Source organism: Bufo gargarizans, chromosome 1, assembly GCF_014858855.1.
Source record: "Bufo gargarizans isolate SCDJY-AF-19 chromosome 1, ASM1485885v1, whole genome shotgun sequence".
In the NCBI taxonomy this organism is placed as follows: domain Eukaryota; kingdom Metazoa; phylum Chordata; class Amphibia; order Anura; family Bufonidae; genus Bufo; species Bufo gargarizans.
The window spans coordinates 11,009,368-11,031,831 of NC_058080.1; the positions used below are offsets into that span (position 1 = coordinate 11,009,368).

Genomic DNA, 22,464 nt, shown 5'->3' on the forward strand with positions numbered 1-22,464 from the left:
GTATATGTATGTGCAGCCTCACACCCCCATAGAAGTTTATATATGTATGTGCAGCCTCACATCCCCATAGAAGTGTGTGTGTGTATATGTATGTGCAGCCTAACCCCCCCCCATAGAAGTGTGTGTATATATGTATGTGCAGCCTAACCCCCCCCCCCCCCCATAGAAGTGTGTGTATATATGTATGTGCAGCCTCACCACCCCATAGAAGTGTGTATATGTATGTGCAGCCTCACACCCCCATAGAAGTGTGTGTATATGTATGTGCAGCCTCACCCCCCATAGAAGTGTGTATATATGTATGTGCAGCCTCACACCCCCATAGTAGTGTGTATATGTATGTGCAGCCTCACATCCCCATAGAAGTGTGTGTGTGTATATATGTATGTGCAGCCTCACACCCCCATAGTAGTGTGTATATATGTATGTGCAGCCTCCCACCCCCCCATAGTAGTGTGTATATATGTATGTGCAGCCTCCCACCCCCATAGAAGTGTGTATATATGTATGTGCAGCCTCCCACCCCCATAGAAGTGTGTATATATGTATGTGCAGCCTCACACCCCCATAGAAGTGTATATATGTATGTGCAGCCTCACACCCCCATAGTAGTGTGTATATATGTATGTGCAGCCTCACACCCCCATAGAAGTGTGTATATATGTATGTGCAGCCTCACACCCCCATAGAAGTGTGTATATATGTATGTGCAGCCTCACACCCCCATAGAAGTGTATATATGTATGTGCAGCCTCACACCCCCATAGAAGTGTGTATATATGTATGTGCAGCCTCACACCCCCATAGTAGTGTGTATATGTATGTGCAGCCTCACACCCCCATAGAAGTGTGTATATATGTATGTGCAGCCTCACACCCCCATAGAAGTGTGTATATATGTATGTGCAGCCTCACACCCCCATAGTAGTGTGTATATATGTATGTGCAGCCTCACACCCCCATAGAAGTGTGTATATATGTATGTGCAGCCTCACATCCCCATAGAAGTGTGTATATATGTATGTGCAGCCTCCCACCCCCATAGAAGTGTGTATATATGTATGTGCAGCCTCACACCCCCATAGAAGTGTGTATATATGTATGTGCAGCCTCACACCCCCATAGTAGTGTGTATATATGTATGTGCAGCCTCACATCCCCATAGAAGTGTGTATATATGTATGTGCAGCCTCACACCCCCATAGTAGTGTGTATATATGTATGTGCAGCCTCACATCCCCATAGAAGTGTGTATATATGTATGTGCAGCCTCCCACCCCCATAGAAGTGTATATATGTATGTGCAGCCTCACACCCCCATAGTAGTGTGTGTATATATGTATGTGCAGCCTCACACCCCCATAGAAGTGTATATATGTATGTGCAGCCTCACACCCCCATAGAAGTGTGTATATATGTATGTGCAGCCTCACACCCCCATAGAAGTGTGTATATATGTATGTGCAGCCTCTCACCCCCATAGTAGTGTGTATATGTATGTGCAGCCTCACACCCCCATAGAAGTGTGTATATATGTATGTGCAGCCTCACACCCCCATAGAAGTGTGTATATATGTATGTGCAGCCTCACACCCCCATAGTAGTGTGTATATATGTATGTGCAGCCTCACACCCCCATAGAAGTGTGTATATATGTATGTGCAGCCTCACATCCCCATAGAAGTGTGTATATATGTATGTGCAGCCTCCCACCCCCATAGAAGTGTATATATGTATGTGCAGCCTCACACCCCCCATAGTAGTGTGTATATATGTATGTGCAGCCTCACACCCCCATAGAAGTGTATATATGTATGTGCAGCCTCACACCCCATAGAAGTGTATATATGTATGTGCAGCCTCACATCCCCATAGAAGTGTGTGTATATATGTATGTGCAGCCTAACCCCCCCCCCCCATAGAAGTGTGTGTATATATGTATGTGCAGCCTAACCCCCCCCCATAGAAGTGTGTGTATATATGTATGTGCAGCCTCACCACCCCATAGAAGTGTGTATATGTATGTGCAGCCTCACCCCCCCATAGAAGTGTGTATATATGTATGTGCAGCCTCACACCCCCATAGTAGTGTGTATATGTATGTGCAGCCTCACATCCCCATAGAAGTGTGTATATGTATGTGCAGCCTCACACCCCCATAGAAGTGTGTATATATGTATGCGCAGCCTCACACCCCCATAGTAGTGTGTGTATATATGTATGCGCAGCCTCACATCCCCATAGAAGTGTGTATATATGTATGCGCAGCCTCACCCCCCCATAGAAGTGTATATATGTATGCGCAGCCTCGCACCCCCATAGTAGTGTGTATATATGTATGTGCAGCCTCACCCCCCCATAGAAGTGTATATATGTATGTGCAGCCTCACACCCCCATAGTAGTGTGTATATATGTATGTGCAGCCTCACACCCCCATAGAAGTGTGTATATATGTATGTGCAGCCTCACACCCCCATAGAAGTGTGTATATATGTATGTGCAGCCTCACACCCCCATAGAAGTGTGTATATATGTATGCGCAGCCTCACCCCCCCCCATAGAAGTGTATATATGTATGTGCAGCCTCACACCCCCATAGTAGTGTGTATATATGTATGTGCAGCCTCACACCCCCATAGAAGTGTGTATATATGTATGTGCAGCCTCACACCCCCATAGAAGTGTGTATATATGTATGTGCAGCCTCACACCCCCATAGTAGTGTGTATATATGTATGTGCAGCCTCACACCCCCATAGAAGTGTGTATATATGTATGTGCAGCCTCCAAGCACCCCCATAGAAGTGTATATATGTATGTGCAGCCTCACACCCCCATAGAAGTGTGTATATATGTATGTGCAGCCTCACACCCCCATAGAAGTGTGTATATATGTATGTGCAGCCTCACACCCCCATAGTTGTGTATATATGTATGTGCAGCCTCACACCCCCATAGAAGTGTGTATATATGTATGTGCAGCCTCACACCCCCATAGAAGTGTGTATATATGTATGTGCAGCCTCACCCCCCATAGAAGTGTGTATATATGTATGTGCAGCCTCACACCCCCATAGAAGTGTGTATATATGTGTGCGCAGCCTCACACCCCCATAGAAGTGTGTGTATATGTATGTGCAGCCTCACACCCCCATAGTAGTGTGTGTATATGTATGTGCAGCCTCACACCCCCATAGAAGTGTGTATATATGTATGTGTAGCCTCACATCCCCATAGTAGTGTGTGTATATGTATGTGCAGCCTCACACCCCCATAGAAGTGTGTATATATGTATGTGCAGTCTCACACCCCCATAGAAGTGTATATATGTATGTGCAGCCTCACACCCCCATAGAAGTGTGTGTATATGTATGCACAGCCTCACCCCCCCATAGTAGTGTGTATATGTATGTGCAGCCTCACATCCCCATAGAAGTGTGTATATGTATGTGCAGCCTCACATCCCCATAGAAGTGTGTATATATGTATGTGCAGCCTCCCACCCCCATAGAAGTGTATATATGTATGTGCAGCCTCACACCCCCATAGTAGTGTGTATATATGTATGTGCAGCCTCACACCCCCATAGAAGTGTATATATGTATGTGCAGCCTCACACCCCCATAGAAGTGTATATATGTATGTGCAGCCTCACACCCCCATAGTAGTGTGTGTATATATGTATGTGCAGCCTCACACCCCCATAGTAGTGTATATATGTATGTGCAGCCTCACACCCCCATAGTAGTGTGTATATATGTATGTGCAGCCTCACACCCCCATAGAAGTGTGTATATTGTATGTGCAGCCTCACACCCCCATAGTAGTGTGTATATATGTATGTGCAGCCTCACACCCCCATAGTAGTGTGTATATATGTATGTGCAGCCTCACACCCCCATAGTAGTGTATATATGTATGTGCAGCCTCACACCCCCATAGTAGTGTATATATGTATGTGCAGCCTCACACCCCCATAGAAGTGTGTATATATGTATGTGCAGCCTCACACCCCCATAGTAGTGTGTATATATGTATGTGCAGCCTCACACCCCCATAGAAGTGTGTATATATGTATGTGCAGCCTCACACCCCCATAGAAGTGTATATATGTATGTGCAGCCTCACACCCCCATAGAAGTGTGTATATATGTATGTGCAGCCTCACACCCCCATAGAAGTGTGTATATATGTATGTGCAGCCTCACACCCCCATAGTAGTGTGTATATATGTATGTGCAGCCTCACACCCCCATAGAAGTGTGTATATATGTATGTGCAGCCTCACACCCCCCATAGAAGTGTGTATATATGTATGTGCAGCCTCACCCCCCATAGAAGTGTGTATATATGTATGTGCAGCCTCACACCCCCATAGAAGTGTGTATATATGTGTGCGCAGCCTCACACCCCCATAGAAGTGTGTGTATATGTATGTGCAGCCTCACACCCCCATAGTAGTGTGTGTATATGTATGTGCAGCCTCACACCCCCATAGAAGTGTGTATATATGTATGTGTAGCCTCACATCCCCATAGTAGTGTGTGTATGTATGTGCAGCCTCACACCCCCATAGTAGTGTGTATATATGTATGTGCAGCCTCACATCCCCATAGAAGTGTGTATATATGTATGTGCAGCCTCACATCCCCATAGAAGTGTGTATATGTATGTGCAGCCTCACACCCCTATAGTAGTGTGTATATATGTATGTGCAGCCTCACATCCCCATAGAAGTGTGTATATATGTATGTGCAGCCTCACATCCCCATAGAAGTGTATATATGTATGTGCAGCCTCACACCCCCATAGAAGTGTGTATATATGTATGTGCAGCCTCACACCCCCATAGTAGTGTGTATATGTATGTGCAGCCTCACACCCCCATAGTAGTGTGTATATGTATGTGCAGCCTCACACCCCCATAGAAGTGTATATATGTATGTGCAGCCTCACACCCCCATAGAAGTGTGTGTATATGTATGCACAGCCTCACCCCCCCCATAGTAGTGTGTATATGTATGTGCAGCCTCACATCCCCATAGAAGTGTGTATATGTATGTGCAGCCTCACATCCCCATAGAAGTGTGTGTATATGTATGTGCAGCCTCACACCCCCATAGTAGTGTGTGTATATATGTATGTGCAGCCTCACACCCCATAGTAGTGTATATATGTATGTGCAGCCTCACACCCCCATAGTAGTGTGTATATATGTATGTATGTGCAGCCTCACACCCCATAGAAGTGTGTATATATGTATGTGCAGCCTCACACCCCCATAGTAGTGTGTATATATGTATGTGCAGCCTCACACCCCCATAGTAGTGTGTATATATGTATGTGCAGCCTCACACCCCCATAGTAGTGTATATATGTATGTGCAGCCTCACACCCCCATAGAAGTGTATATATGTATGTGCAGCCTCACACCCCCATAGAAGTGTGTATATATGTATGTGCAGCCTCACACCCCCATAGTAGTGTGTATATATGTATGTGCAGCCTCACACCCCCATAGAAGTGTGTATATATGTATGTGCAGCCTCACACCCCCATAGAAGTGTATATATGTATGTGCAGCCTCACACCCCCATAGAAGTGTGTATATATGTATGTGCAGCCTCACACCCCCATAGAAGTGTGTATATATGTATGTGCAGCCTCACACCCCCATAGTAGTGTGTATATATGTATGTGCAGCCTCACACCCCCATAGAAGTGTGTATATATGTATGTGCAGCCTCACACCCCCATAGAAGTGTGTATATATGTATGTGCAGCCTCACCCCCCATAGAAGTGTGTATATATGTATGTGCAGCCTCACACCCCCATAGAAGTGTGTATATATGTGTGCGCAGCCTCACACCCCCATAGAAGTGTGTGTATATGTATGTGCAGCCTCACACCCCCATAGTAGTGTGTGTATATGTATGTGCAGCCTCACACCCCCATAGAAGTGTGTATATATGTATGTGCAGTCTCACACTCCCATAGAAGTGTGTATACAGGTCCTTCTCAAAAAATTAGCATATTGTGATAAAGTTCATTATTTTCTGTAATGTACTGATAAACATTAGACTTTCATATATTTTAGGTTCATTACACACCAACTGAAGTAGTTCAAGCCTTTTATTGTTTTAATATTGATGATTTTGGCCACAGCTCATGAAAACCCAAATTTCCTATCTCAAAAAATTAGCATATCATGAAAAGGTTCTCTAAACGAGCTATTAACCTAATCATCTGAATCAACTAATTACCTCTAAACACCTGCAAAAGATTCCCGAGGCTTTTAAAAACTCCCAGCCTGGTTCATTACTCAAAACCGCAATCATGGGTAAGACTGCCGACCTGACTGCTGTCCAGAAGGCCATCATTGACCCCTCAAGCAAGAGGGTAAGACACAGAAAGACATGTCTGAAGGAATAGGCTGTTCCCAGAGCGCTGTATCAAGGCCCCTCAGCGGGAAGTCTGTGGGAAGGAAAAAGTGTGGCAGAAAACGCTGCACAACGAGAAGAGGTGACCGGACCCTGAGGAAGATTGTGGAGAAGGACTGATTCCAGACCTTGGGGGACCTGCGGAAGCAGTGGACTGAGTCTGGAGTAGAAACATCCAGAGCCCCCGTGTACAGGCGTGTGCAGGAAATGGGCTACAGGTGCCGCATTCCCCAGAAACAGCGGCAGAAGCGCCTGACCTGGGCTACAGAGAAGCAGCACTGGACTGTCGCTCAGTGGTCCAAAGTACTTTTTTCGGATGAAAGCAGGGGAGAGGGAAATGCCAAAATGCCTGAAGTCCAGTGTCAAGTACCCACAGTCAGTGATGGTCTGGGGGCCATGTCAGCTGCTGGTGTTGGTCCACTGTGTTTTATCAAGGGTCAATGCAGCCGCTATCAGGAGATTTTGGAGCACTTCATGCTTCCATCTGCTGAAAAGTATTATAGAGATGAAGATTTCATTTTTCAGCACGACCTGGCACCTGCTCACAGTGCCAACACCACTGGTAAATGGTTTACTGACCATGGTATTACTGTGCTCAATTGGCCTGCCAACTCTCCTGACCTGAACCCCATAGAGAATCTGTGGGATATTGGGAAGAGAAAGTTGAGAGACGCAAGACCCAACACTCTGGATGAGCTTAAGGCCGCTATCGAAGCATCCTGGGCCTCCATAACACCTCAGCAGTGCCACAGGCTGATTGCCTCCATGCCACGCCGCATTGAAGCCTCCTGGGCCTCCATAACACCTCAGCAGTGCCACAGGCTGATTGCCTCCATGCCACGCCGCATTGAAGCCTCCTGGGCCTCCATAACACCTCAGCAGTGCCACAGGCTGATTGCCTCCATGCCACGCCGCATTGAAGCCTCCTGGGCCTCCATAACACCTCAGCAGTGCCACAGGCTGATTGCCTCCATGCCACGCCGCAGTGAAGCAGTCATTTCTGCAAGAGGATTCCCGACCAAGTATTGAGTGCAGAACTGAACATAATTATTTGAAGGTTGACTTTTTTTGTATTAAAAACACTTTTCTTTTATTGGTCGGATGAAATATGCTAATTTTTTGAGATAGGAAATTTGGGTTTTCATGAGCTGTGGCCAAAATCATCAATATTAAAACAATAAAAGGCTTGAACTACTTCAGTTGGTGTGTAATGAATCTAAAATATATGAAAGTCTAATGTTTATCAGTACATTACAGAAAATAATGAACTTTATCACAATATGCTAATTATTTGAGAAGGACCTGTATATGTATGCGCAGCCTCACACCCCCATAGAAGTGTGTATATATGTATGTGCAGCCTCACACCCCCATAGTAGTGTGTATATATGTATGTGCAGCCTCACACCCCCATAGTAGTGTGTATATATGTATGTGCAGCCTCACACCCCCATAGAAGTGTGTATATATGTATGTGCAGCCTCACACCCCCATAGTAGTGTGTATATATGTATGTGCAGTCTCACACCCCCATAGTAGTGTGTATATATGTATGTGCAGCCTCACACCCCCATAGTAGTGTGTATATATGTGCGTGCAGCCTCACACCCCCATAGAAGTGTATATATGTATGTGCAGCCTCACACCCCCATAGAAGTGTGTATATATGTATGTGCAGCCTCACACCCCCATAGAAGTGTGTATATATGTATGTGCAGCCTCACACCCCCATAGTAGTGTGTATATATGTATGTGCAGCCTCACACCCCCATAGAAGTGTGTATATATGTATGTGCAGCCTCACACCCCCATAGAAGTGTGTATATATGTATGTGCAGCCTCACACCCCCATAGAAGTGTATATATGTATGTGCAGCCTCACACCCCCATAGTAGTGTGTATATATGTATGTTCAGCCTCACATCCCCATAGAAGTGTATATATGTATGTGCAGCCTCACCCCCCCATAGTAGTGTGTATATATGTATGTTCAGCCTCACATCCCCATAGAAGTGTATATATGTATGTGCAGCCTCACCCCCCCATAGAAGTGTGTATATGTATGTGCAGCCTCGCACCCCCATAGAAGTGTGTATATATGTATGTGCAGCCTCACACCCCCATAGAAGTGTGTATATATGTATGTGCAGCCTCACACCCCCATAGTAGTGTGTATATGTATGTGCAGCCTCGCACCCCCATAGAAGTGTGTATATAGGTATGTGCAGCCTCACACCCCCATAGAAGTGTGTATATAGGTATGTGCAGCCTCACACCCCCATAGAAGTGTGTATATATGTATGTGCAGCCTCACACCCCCATAGTAGTGTGTATATGTATGTGCAGCCTCGCACCCCCATAGAAGTGTGTATATATGTATGTGCAGCCTCACACCCCCATAGAAGTGTGTATATGTATGTGCAGCCTCACACCCCCATAGAAGTGTGTATATATGTATGTGCAGCCTCACACCCCCATAGAAGTGTGTATATATGTATGTGCAGCCTCACACCCCCATAGTAGTGTGTATATGTATGTGCAGCCTCGCACCCCCATAGAAGTGTGTATATATGTATGTGCAGCCTCACACCCCCATAGAAGTGTGTATATATGTATGTGCAGCCTCACACCCCCATAGAAGTGTGTATATATGTATGTGCAGCCTCACACCCCCATAGAAGTGTGTATATATGTATGTGCAGCCTCACACCCCCATAGTAGTGTGTATATGTATGTGCAGCCTCGCACCCCCATAGAAGTGTGTATATATGTATGTGCAGCCTCACACCCCCATAGTAGTGTGTGTATATGTATGTGCAGCCTCATACCCCCATAGTAGTGTGTGTATATGTATGTGCAGCCTCACACCCCCATAGTAGTGTGTATATATGTATGTGCAGCCTCACACCCCCATAGATAAAGAATCCCTCTCTTTCCAGCTCTACAGAAGTGGATGACATGATCAGGAAGTCCACCAACCTGCTGCTGACCCGCACCCTGAGCAACTGTCTGCAGACCATCATCAAGCGGAAAAATGTGGGGCTGACGGAGGTAAGAGTGACCGCCCCCACAAATACTTCACCTGTATGAAAAGCCACGACTTCTCACTTACTGGACGTGCCCCCCGTTGTTGAAATCTGCCGGTCCCGCTACGTAACCCTACGTGTGATCCAGCTCTCCCGCCTCCAGTCCCAGCAGCCGTCGTGTGAGGTCTGTGTCAGCTGTTTATTCTGCCGGCAGACGTCCACCTACACCCCTCCGGTCGGGCATTGAGGAGCGCACGCTGCATGAACGCTCTGCATAAGTCCTGAAATGCGCTACGTATACAGTCCCCGGCTGTGTTTTCTCTGCCGCCCGGTCTCCACATAGCTGGTAATGCTCCTCTTCCCATGAAAGGACCCACAACAATGCGATGAGTAATTACTCTGGAGGAGGCTGAAGTCAACCTCGCGACTCCTCACACCTCGTTCCTGTGCAGCCTCTCATATCTTCTGCCATTTAGTTTATGGCCCTGTATTAGTGTAAACTTGAGTAGTGAGTATTTGTCAAGTCTGCTTCTTATACTCCAGTCACTTCCAAAGCTGCCTTCACAAGGCTGCTTTGTCAGCTGACAGCCCAGACCCCCACATCTCCTTACTTCATGGTTGCCTCCTGCAGGTTCAGTCTATAAATTGAGCATGCTCTGCTGTTGTGCATGGGAGATGTTGGCTCATTCTGTAGACGCTTGCGCAGCGTTGAGAAGTCCATTTTAGTCGTGACTGGAGTTGAAGTCCTGACGTGCAATATGGCCGCCACTACGGCCACATCTGTGTTTTCTGCCCAGTTTTCCTCGTATGACAATAAATCATTAACTCAGTTCTCCTGGGAGGGTTCTCTACTGACTTGTAATTTTAGGTATGTAAATCATGGTGGACAGATTGGCCATCACATATGCTGCACGTTGCAGGGTTACCTCCTGACTGCTGTCGTCTCCTGTCCACATTGCTGACTGTTGTAACCAGATCCTGCATGTATATGCTGGTGGAGCCCACTGACATATACTAGAAGCCTCTGTAAATGGCAGGTGATGAGCCTCACGGACCGGCCGCACACATGCTGTAGGAGGCAGTAAAGTGAGCCGTCGCCCCAGCACTGCACCCAGTCTAACGAGCTGCTGTCTGTCTGTCCACAGCTTGTACAGATCATCATCAACACCAGTCACCTGGAGGTCTCCTGCAAGTACCTGGAGGAATTTATCACCAACATCACCAACGTTCTGCCCGACACCGTCCACACCACCAAGTTATACGGCCTGACCACATTCAAGGTGAGGACAGCAGCTCATGTGTGGGCCGGGCCCTCTCCTCCTGTATGTCCGCTGCATCTGGCCAGTTACAGCCTCCCTCTGTGCCCATCGCAGATTGCCTATACCCTGCCATGGCGGGTGGGGGTATTACTCTATGTGCACTAGGGGCGTCATTATTAATCCACTGTGCACCAGGGGCGTCATTAGTAATCCACTGTGCACCAGGGGCGTCATTAGTAATCCACTGTGCACCAGGGGCGTCGTTAGTAATCCACTGTGCACCAGGGGCGTCGTTAGTAATCCACTGTGCACCAGGGGCGTCGTTAGTAATCCACTGTGCACCAGGGGCGTCGTTAGTAATCCACTGTGCACCAGGGGCGTCGTTAGTAATCCACTGTGCACCAGGGGCGTCATTATTAATCCACTGTGCACCAGGGGCGTCATTATTAATCCACTGTGCACCAGGGGCGTCGTTATTAATCCACTGTGCACCAGGGGCGTCGTTATTAATCCACTGTGCACCAGGGGCGTCGTTATTAATCCACTGTGCACCAGGGGCGTCGTTATTAATCCACTGTGCACCAGGGGCGTCGTTATTAATCCACTGTGCACCAGGGGCGTCGTTATTAATCCACTGTGCACCAGGGGCGTCGTTATTAATCCACTGTGCACCAGGGGCGTCGTTATTAATCCACTGTGCACCAGGGGCGTCGTTATTAATCCACTGTGCACCAGGGGCGTCGTTATTAATCCACTGTGCACCAGGGGCGTCGTTGGTAATCCACTGTGCACCAGGGGCGTCGTTGGTAATCCACTGTGCACCAGGGGCGTCGTTATTAATCCACTGTGCACCAGGGGCGTCGTTATTAATCCACTGTGCACCAGGGGCGTCGTTATTAATCCACTGTGCACCAGGGGCGTCGTTGGTAATCCACTGTGCACCAGGGGCGTCGTTGGTAATCCACTGTGCACCAGGGGCGTCGTTAGTAATCCACTGTGCACCAGGGGCGTCGTTAGTAATCCACTGTGCACCAGGGGCGTCGTTAGTAATCCACTGTGCACCAGGGGCGTCGTTAGTAATCCACTGTGCACCAGGGGCGTCGTTAGTAATCCACTGTGCACCAGGGGCGTCGTTATTAATCCACTGTGCACCAGGGGCGTCGTTATTAATCCACTGTGCACCAGGGGCGTCGTTATTAATCCACTGTGCACCAGGGGCGTCGTTATTAATCCACTGTGCACCAGGGGCGTCGTTATTAATCCACTGTGCACCAGGGGCGTCGTTATTAATCCACTGTGCACCAGGGGCGTCGTTATTAATCCACTGTGCACCAGGGGCGTCGTTATTAATCCACTGTGCACCAGGGGCGTCGTTATTAATCCACTGTGCACCAGGGGCGTCGTTATTAATCCACTGTGCACCAGGGGCGTCGTTGGTAATCCACTGTGCACCAGGGGCGTCGTTGGTAATCCACTGTGCACCAGGGGCGTCGTTGGTAATCCACTGTGCACCAGGGGCGTCGTTGGTAATCCACTGTGCACCAGGGGCGTCGTTGGTAATCCACTGTGCACCAGGGGCGTCGTTGGTAATCCACTGTGCACCAGGGGCGTCGTTGGTAATCCACTGTGCACCAGGGGCGTCGTTGGTAATCCACTGTGCACCAGGGGCGTCGTTAGTAATCCACTGTGCACCAGGGGCGTCGTTAGTAATCCACTGTGCACCAGGGGCGTCGTTAGTAATCCACTGTGCACCAGGGGCGTCGTTAGTAATCCACTGTGCACCAGGGGCGTCTTTAGTAATCCACTGTGCACCAGGGGCGTCATTAGTAATCCACTGTGCACCAGGGGCGTCATTATTAACCCACTGTGCACCAGGGGCGTCATTATTAACCCACTGTGCACCAGGGGCGTCATTATAAATCCTCTGTGCACCAGGGGCGTCGTTATTAATCCACTGTACACCAGGCAGGGATATAATTTATACCTGACATGACATCTCGCCTTCTTTTCTTGTGTCTCTTGCTGCAGGATTCCAGACAGGCCGCAGAAGAGGAGATCTACACCAATCTGAACCAGAAGATCGACCAGTTCCTGCAGCTGGCAGACTATGACTGGATGGCAGCAGAGTCTGGAGAGCAGGCCAGCGACTATCTCGTGGATCTGGTGGCTTTCTTGAATAGCACATTTGCAGTGTTCACCCATCTTCCTGTAAGTATCTCTACTGAACCGCTCCCTGCACACAAGGCCCAGTATTAATCATACCAATAGATCATGTGGTCCTTCAGGTGACTTCACATACAAATGGATTGCTGAATAATTGTCAATGGCCAACTCATGTGACCTGAACATGGCTAGTACAGTAATCTTCCCTAGGTGACATGCTGAAGACCATGTGTAAGCTAGGTACAAAACATTTTTAATCCAAATTTCAATCCCATCATGTCTTATTGAGTAGCACAGATTTTATACTCTCAGTACCACAGGAGGAGCTGCATCCAGTACACTATTTTGTCCACCGTTAAATAAAGAGGGCTAAAAACTACTATAATACTGCTCCTATGTACAAGAATATAACTACTATAATACTGCCTCCTATGTACAAGAATATAACTACTATTATACTGCTCCTATGTACAAGAATATAACTACTATAATACTGCCTCCTATGTACAAGAATATAACTACTATAATACTGCTCCTATGTACAGGAATATACCTACTATAATACTGCTCTTATGTACAAGAATATAACTACTATAATATTGCCTCCTATGTACAAGAATAGAACTACTATAATACTGCCTCCTATGTACAGGAATATAACTACTATAATACTGCTCCTATGTACAAGAATATAACTACTATAATACCGCTGCTATGTACAGGATTATAACTACTTTAATACTGCCTCCTATGTACAAGAAGATAACCACTATAATACTGCTCCTATGTACAAGAATATAACTACTATAATACTGCTCCTATGTACAAGAATATAACTACTATAATACTGCCTCCTATGTGTAAGAATATAACTACTATAATACTGCCTCCTATGTGTAAGAATATAACTACTATAATACTGCTCCTATGTACAAGAATATAACTACTATAATACTGCTCCTATGTACAAGAATATAACTACTATAATACTGCCTCCTATGTACAAGAAGATAACCACTATAATACTGCTCCTATGTGTAAGAATATAACTACTATAATACTGCTCCTATGTACAAGAATATAACTGCTATAATACTGCCTCCTATTATATCAACTGTAATACTGCTACAGAGCAGTATAGCATGTGTACATGTGTCCCCTGTAGACTCTTCATTATAGATGTGTCCCCATGTAGCAGTGGGACGTTGCAGGAGAGGTGCGGCGGTGGGACGTTGCAGGAGAGGTGCGGCGGTGGGACGTTGCAGGAGAGGTGCGGCGGTGGGACGTTGCAGGAGAGGTGCGGCGGTGGGACGTTGCAGGAGAGGTGCGGCGGTGGGACGTTGCAGGAGAGGTGCGGCGGTGGGACGTTGCAGGAGAGGTGCGGCGGTGGGACGTTGCAGGAGAGGTGCGGCGGTGGGACGTTGCAGGAGAGGTGCGGCGGTGGGACGTTGCAGGAGAGGTGCGGCGGTGGGACGTTGCAGGAGAGGTGCGGCGGTGGGACGTTGCAGGAGAGGTGCGGCGGTGGGACGTTGCAGGAGAGGTGCGGCGGTGGGACGTTGCAGGAGAGGTGCGGGGCGGTGGGACGTTGCAGGAGACGCGGGGCGGTGGGACGTTGCAGGAGACGCGGGGCGGTGGGACGTTGCAGGAGACGCGGGGCGGTGGGACGTGGCAGGAGACGCGGGGCGGTGGGACGTGGCAGGAGACGCGGGGCGGTGGGACGTGGCAGGAGACGCGGGGCGGTGGGACGTGGCAGGAGACGCGGGGCGGTGGGACGTGGCAGGAGACGCGGGGCGGTGGGACGTGGCAGGAGACGCGGGGCGGTGGGACGTGGCAGGAGACGCGGGGCGGTGGGACGTGGCAGGAGACGCGGGGCCGTGCTATCTGCTGCTATCATCTCCTGCAGGAAGTGCTGTATACACACAGATGAGGAGGACACTATGTTCGGTAGCTTTTCTCTTCAGTCATGCCCTTCTATTACATCCTGACCTCTTCCTCTTGAGTTGTTTCTAAGTTCAGGACGTTCTGGCTTTTAGGAGAGGAAGTTTCTCCACATTGCATACTCTGATACCATAGACCTGTGATGGCGGCACATGTACATCACCACTTCTGTGTAGGTGTAGGGACCTTCTCTTGTTTTCCCCATGTCGGTGACCTCTTCTTCTTGCCACAGGCTGCCGTTGACTCGCACTCCATGATGCCGGTGAGTAGCCGGAGTGCCCCTGTTTTTAGGGTGAGGGGGCAGCAGTGTGATCTGCATGACCAGTGCCACCTAACAGTACCATGCGTGTTGTGGAGGCTGCATGGCGTGTGCGACACTATTAACCCCAGCCGTGTCCTGTGCTCCCCGGGGACATAAAAATCACAGGAATAATAAACTATAGTCATCTGCTCTCGATGACAGTGTCCTCCTGCTTGGACTACCAGCGGTCAGCTGCAATTTGTGGGGAGACCTGGCCGTAAGTGTTACCTTCCCCTGCATCGCCCCCCGGAGGAGAAATGAAGTATTACGCAGTGTCCATCAGTGGTTTATCTGTGTGATGCAGGACTGGACCGCGTCTCCAGAGACACACTTTGTAGCAGCTATCCATTCAAGAAAGCAATACACCCGAGAGTTCTCCAATATGGTGTCTTTAAAACTCGACAGCCTCTTTAAATTAAGCACTAAAGAAAGCAGTCACATAGGACCACACAGTTAGGGCCCTTGCACACGACCGTATGCCCTCCGAGATATACGCTCCGTGAGCGGGCCATATGTCCCGGAGCAGCATTGATCGCGTGCACGGGAGCACACAGCATCATAGATTACAATGATGCTGTGGACGTCGGGCCTCCCGCGGGGCTATTGTCCTGCACTCATACGATCATATGAGTGCGGCGGCCTGACGTGCACAGCATCATTGTAATCTATGATGCTGTGCGCACGATCAATGCCGCTCCGGGGCATATGGCCCGCTCACGGACTGTATGTCTCAGAGGGCATTCGGTCGTGTGCAAGGGCCCTTAAAGGGGTTTTCTTCCTGATGTAATAGGCGGACAGTAAGTTCAGTATTGACCCTGGTGTGATTCACGCTGTTTACCAGAACCTCACATCAGCCATGAAGAATAATATCGTGAGGTCACCTCTCTGCCCAAACCAGAAACAGAGCCATATTATAGGCAAAATATTTCACTGTGCCCTTCCTGGGCGTTCCAGGCCCATTGAATCATCTTGTGACTGGTGAATTTAATGGGTGACAGAAGATGAACTGGCCTGATTAAAGGCGACGCTGATGGTGCGCACCTGTCAGACCTGGAGCGCCGTATTGGTCACCTGAATGTAAAGTGCTACACCCAGCTATAGTCATGGTCAACGTCCTCTAAAAGGTCCATGATGTTGTGATCCTCATCTCACCCAACTATCCAGAACCCCTGCTCTGCACTCATGAGGAGCTTCTCTGGTTCGTCTCGTCTTTGTGGTCATGTTCCTAGACCTATAAGTGGGTCAGACATTGACTTACAGGTAGCTAGAGGTCTTCTCAAGAGCATGGTGGCCCCAGTGTGACTTGGCCTCTACGGTTTGCTTTATCAAAACTTGCCACTTCTCATCAACCATCCCTTAGTGCTGTGCAGGCAACCTGCTGGGGTGGAAAATGTTCTCAGCTTTTTGCTGGCCATTCCATCGAAGACTGCCTAACCCGATTGGCTGATAACTGCGGAAAATAGATTGCAATCAGATGGAGATGTGATGAAATGCAGAGGCTGACAATGACGACCTCCTACAGATGCAACAGATGGGTTGTTACAGTGTATTAGTGCAGGGAATCTGTGGAGCCAAACGCAGCAGCAGCTGGATCCCAGACTGAAAATGCTGACCTGTGCTTGGGCATTGCAACAAACCCTCACCTGTGTGAGGACTAGTTTATAATGTTGCTTGCAGGTAACGAAGAACTGAATCACACGGTATTATCACATGGCAGCCATGATCAGAGGAGGGGAACACACATGGGGCAATGCATGGTAAAGCCTCCTCATGTGCATGCACCTTTAAGAGCTGCTGCCGGTCTCCCCACCGCTCCTCATGGCCTCCGGGCGCAGATTAATGACTGTTTATTCCATCCGTCAGGCCGTAAAGTGGACTTTAATGAGCTCTTTGATAGGAGACTTGTTCTGCACAAAGCACCTTTCAGGTCAGGCATCTTGTCTAATTGATGACATACTGCGTCACTCGAACACCGGACACCACTGGTCAGGAGAAGCACGGAAAATAGACCTGGCCTCTGCCATCTGCTGGACCTTCACACGTACAGTGCCTTGAAAAAGTATTCCTACCCCTTGTACTAGATTACATATTTTCACGTTACACAAACAAACTTAAATGTGTTTGTGAGATAGACCAACACAAAGCAGTAAGTGTGCGTGAAGTGAAAAGAAAATGATATATGGTTTTCAAAATTTTTTATATATAAAAATCAGAAAATTGTGACATGCATTTATATTGAGCCCCTGTGCTCTGATACCCCCCCCCCCTCCAAAAAAAAATAAAAATCCAGTGTGACCAATTGCCTTCTGATGTCACCCCATTAGTAAATCATGTCCACCTGTGTCTAATGTATTCTCAAGATACCTACAGCTGTTATGGCTTCAGAGGTTTGTTAGAGAACATTAGTGATCAAACAGCATCATGAAAACCAAGGAACACACCAGACAGGTCAGGGATAAAGTTGTGGAGAAGTGTAAAGCAGAGTTAGGTTATAAAAAAAATATCCCAAGCTCTGAACGTCTCACGGAGCACTGATCAATCCATCCGAAAATGGAAGAAGCATGCCACAACTGCAAACCTACCAGGACATGGCTGTCATCCTAAGCTGACAGCCGAGGCAGGAAAGAGTGCTTCTGAGAGAAGAGGCCTATGGGCAGTCTGGGGAGCTGCAGAGATCTACAGCTCAGGTGGGAGAATCTGTCCACAGGACAACTATTAGTCGTGTACTCCACAAATCTGAGTGGCAAGAAGAAAGCCATTTTTTTAAAGCAAGCCATAAGAAGTCCCGATTGCAGTTTGCCACAATCCATGTAGGGGACAGCAAACGTGGAGGAAAGTGCTCTGGTCAGATGAAACCAAAGTTGAACTTTTTGGCCTAAATGCAAAATGCTATCTGCGGCAGAAAACTTACACTTCACATCACCCTGAACACAACATCGTGCTACAGGGAAGCTGGTCAGAGGATTGAGCTAAATACAGGCAATACTGGAGGAAAACCTGGTAGAATCAGCAAAAGACTTGAGACGGGGGCGGAGGTTTACCTTCCAGCAGGACAGCGACCCTAAACATCCAGTGTCATTACTCGGTCACTCCAAGTGTCAGCATGTCATTGTCCTGTGCCTCAAGTGTCAGCTCAGAGCTCACCCTCTTACCTTTCCAGCAGTGGCACCACCGCCGACACGCCTGCTCTGGGCCTGACGTTACACAGCGCGTCAGGTCACGGCATGCGGACGTCAGGAGGTCAGTGCAGCGCGGGACCATGGACGTGCTGTGGAGTGTCCGGAGGCCCATAGTTCCACCTGTGCTCTCCTCTCATGGGCTTCAGGAACTGCTGGCTGCTAGGGCAGTCCCATGTACCACTTGGGGTATGCATTCTGCAGGTTGTGAACCACTGGTTTAGATGGCTGGATGCCCGGTCTTGTGAGGTGTTCCCAGTATGTAGTGGTTAGTTGCTCCAGGGAAAGACCACCTATGAACCATCGACACATGGTGATAGCTGTGATAGAAAGTTGTCGGGACACAGAGGACTTCACAGCTTGTGAATATGCTGCCACGTAGTCACAGACCGGTCATAGTGCCTATGCTGACACTTGTCCACCACCGGCAGTGCTTTCAATGGACATGTGACCATCACAGCTGGGCCATGGAGCAATGGAAGAAGACTGCCTGGTCTGATGAATCACGTTACATCATGTGGACGGCCATGTATGTGTGTCACTTACCTGGGGAGGAGATGGCACCGGGTGCACTATAGGAAGAAGACTGCCTGGTCTGATGAATCACGTTACATCATGTGGACGGCCATGTGTGTGTGTCACTTACCTGGGGAGGAGATGGCACCGGGTGCACTATAGGAAGAAGGCGGCCTGGTCTGAGGAATCACGTTACATCATGTGGACGGCCATGTGTGTGTGTCACTTACCTGGGGAGGAGATGGCACCAGGTGCACTATAAGAAGGCGGCCTGGTCTGAGGAATCACGTTACATTATGTGGACGGCCATGTGTGTGTGTCACTTACCTGGGGAGGAGATGGCACCGGGTGCACTATAGGAAGAAGGCGGCCTGGTCTGAGGAATCACGTTACATCATGTGGACGGCCATGTGTGTGTGTCACTTACCTGGGGAGGAGATGGCACCAGGTGCACTATAGGAAGAAGGCGGCCTGGTCTGATGAATCACATTACATCATGTGGACGGCCATGTATGTGTGTCACTTACCTGGGGAGGAGATGGCACCGGGTGCACTATAGGAAGAAGGCGGCCTGGTCTGATGAATCACATTACATCATGTGGACGGCCGAGTGTGTGTGTCACTTACCTGGGGAGGAGATGGCACCAGTTTCACTAATGGGAAGAAGACAAGCTGGTGGAGACAGTGATGCTCTGGATGTTCTGCTGGAAACCTTGGGTGGATGTGACATGTACCACCTACCTAACCCCTGTACAGACAAGTACCCCCATGCCCCCAAATGGCAGAGGCCGCTTACACCAGGATGAGGCCCAGCCACACTACAGAAACTATCCTGGAGTGAGGGACCTGATGAGATGAAGGTGAGGAGTCCCTCACCACAGCAGGTAGATAGCAGGTAAGTGGGTCTAGGCAGTGGCACTAACTTATATTGAAAGCAGATGGTCAGTTATTAGGTAGAGCTACAGGTAGTCTTCCATGCTGGGAGTTGTAGCCGTGCACAGGAAGGTAGTCCATCATGATAGATAGAGGCTGTACATTGCTGGGAGTTGTAGTTGTGCACAGGAGGGTGGTCTATGATGATGATACATTGATGCTGTACATTGCTGGGAGTTGTAGTCGTGCACAGGAGGGTGCTCCATGATGATGATACATTGATGCTGTACATTGCTGGGAGTTGTAATCGTGCACAGGAGGGTGGTCAATGATGATGATACATTGATGCTGTACATTGCTGGGAGTTGTAGTCGTGCACAGGAGGGTGCTCCATGATGATGATACATTGATGCTGTACATTGCTGGAAGTTGTAGTCGTGCACAGGAGGGTGGTCAATGATGAGGATACATTGATGCTGTACATTGCTGGGAGTTGTAATCGTGCACAGGAGGGTGGTCAATGATGAGGATACATTGATGCTGTACATTGCTGGGAGTTGTAGTCGTGCACAGGAGGGTGCTCCATGATGATGATACATTGATGCTGTACATTGCTGGGAGTTGTAATCGTGCACAGGAGGGTGGTCAATGATGATGATACATTGATGCTGTACATTGCTGGGAGTTGTAGTCGTGCACAGGAGGGTGCTCCATGATGATGATGATACATTGATGCTGTACATTGCTGGGAGTTGTAGTCGTGCACAGGAGGGTGCTCCATGATGCTGTACATTGCTGGGGATGGTTTACGCTCTGCAGGGATGTGCACGGGGATGGGATTGATGAAACACTTGGCCGTGTCCTGTGTCTGGCTGACCTTGTTCTGTATAACATAACATGTATCTGGTATTAAGGGCCCAGGGGCCCAGCGACTCCAGGAACATCAGTGCTGCTCTGTCATCTCTCTAGTAATGACAGGGGTGTCTCCTGAAATACTCTGTGCTGAAGACAGGACCATAATAATACAATTCTGTTATACTCTGTACATACAGCACTACAACCCTCAACATTATATGTCCATAATACAGTTTTCTAGTCTGTATACATATATCACTACAACCCACTGGTCATAATACAATGCACTTGTGCTGTAGACATGGAAGACGACTACTCCCCACGTGGCCGACCACTGTCCGTTTTCTGTCTTGCAGGGTAAGGTTGCCCAGACGGCCTGCATGTCTGCCTGCAAACACCTCTCCACCTCGCTGACGCAGCTGCTCCTGGAGGCGGAAGTCAAGCAGATCACCATGGGGGCCCTGCAGCAGTTCAATCTGGATGTGAAGGAGTGTGAAAGTAAGTGCCCTGCAGGGGCCTATAGGTGGAGGGTCCCAGACGCGGATGCTGGGAAATCCTGCCGCCGACCTGCACGTCTCCCGCTGCCTAATTAGATGCTGTGAAAGGCTCCGACATTGCAGAGCAGGTGCTGTCAACCTGACCAGCAGGAGACGTGACCCCTGCCGCCCCGCCAGGCCCTACACTGCCACCCTCATGCCAGGCAGGAAGACTGATGACGGCCATCCATCAGCGTCACTCCTGGCCATTAGCTCTCAATAGATGGCTTCTGATTTCTTTTCCTGTGGGAAGCCATGGGTTTTGTTGTCTGGCAGCTTCTGTCTTGTAATCTACTTGTTTAAAGATTTACAGACTGCGGCCGGAGGAGGGGGAGGAGGGGGCAGGAGAAGGGGGCGCGCGGCTGTGCGGAGACCTGCCGGTGGAGGTGCTCAGTGTAATGTAACGCCTAGTCATACCGAGCACGGGCAGTGGGGAATATAGAACACAGAATAATAGGAGAAATGCAAGATGGCTGTCATTTTTAACCCCTTCCTGACAATGATTTTCTGCCTTTGGCGTTTCGGTATTTTTATTCCTGAATCCATAACTTTTTTTATTTTTCCATTCACATAGCTGTGTGGGGGCTTATGTTTTGTACTTTCTAACGGCACTATTTAATGTTGTATTCACTGTAGTGCTGAAAATAAAAATTCCAAATAGTGTGGAATTGGGGGAAAAAATATCACCATATTCTGCCCCGCCCGTAAAGTTTTTTTTATAGTTATGACTATGGATCTGTGTGAGGCTCATTTTTTTGCGGTCCTGATCTGATACCATTTTGGGAAGTGTGTGACTTTTTGATCACTTTTTATTAATTTTTTGAGGAAGTGAAGCAAAGAAAAATTGGCGAATCGGCCATTTTGATTGCATATCCTGTTAAAGCATTTTTTTTATTTTTTAGGTTTTTAAGTTTTTTTTAAACAGTTATATTAAGTCCCCTTAGGGACTCTAGATAGCTTGTCACATAGACTGCAATAAATTAGCATTGCCGTCTGAGACATTCAATAATTCAATACAGTCCTATAGAGCCCTGCAACAGGCAGGTGGTAGCCTCAAATCCTTCAGAGGGACCGAGGCTATCACAGCAAACAAATGGCTTCCCCGATGTGATCGGCATCATCGCCAATCGCAGATATTGGCCTCAGTGTCTGCTGTAAACAGCAGAAACTCGACTGCTATGCATCCGCTACAGTCTAGAGTAGGTGCCATCTTTAAAGATGCAAATCTGCCGTAAGCAGAAAGGGGTTAATAGGTAGTATAGTAAAAAAAAATCCTAAAACAAATGGGTGGCTGGCGCCCCGGCTGTCTGGGGGGCTGGCGCCCCGGCTGTGTCCAGCCACCATGATGGAGGTCATGCAGTCAGGGCTACAGCCCATGC

The 22,464-nt window shown here is 48.4% G+C and overlaps 1 protein-coding gene across 4 annotated transcripts in view; it reads left to right on the top strand.

Annotated features, from left to right (window-relative positions):
- Window positions 1-22,464, top strand: part of EXOC6B (exocyst complex component 6B) — a 144,416-nt gene that overhangs the window by 66,916 nt on the left and 55,036 nt on the right. For 2 of the 4 annotated variants that reach the window (XM_044294497.1, XM_044294506.1), the window contains exons 16-20: window positions 9,382-9,493; window positions 10,614-10,748; window positions 12,756-12,935; window positions 15,061-15,090; window positions 20,906-21,047. In XM_044294497.1, the coding sequence (XP_044150432.1) occupies window positions 9,382-9,493; window positions 10,614-10,748; window positions 12,756-12,935; window positions 15,061-15,090; window positions 20,906-21,047 (599 nt within the window). The remainder of the gene's footprint in view (window positions 1-9,381; window positions 9,494-10,613; window positions 10,749-12,755; window positions 12,936-15,060; window positions 15,091-20,905; window positions 21,048-22,464) is intronic. The other 2 variants (XM_044294514.1, XM_044294524.1) reach the window with 1 other exon arrangement.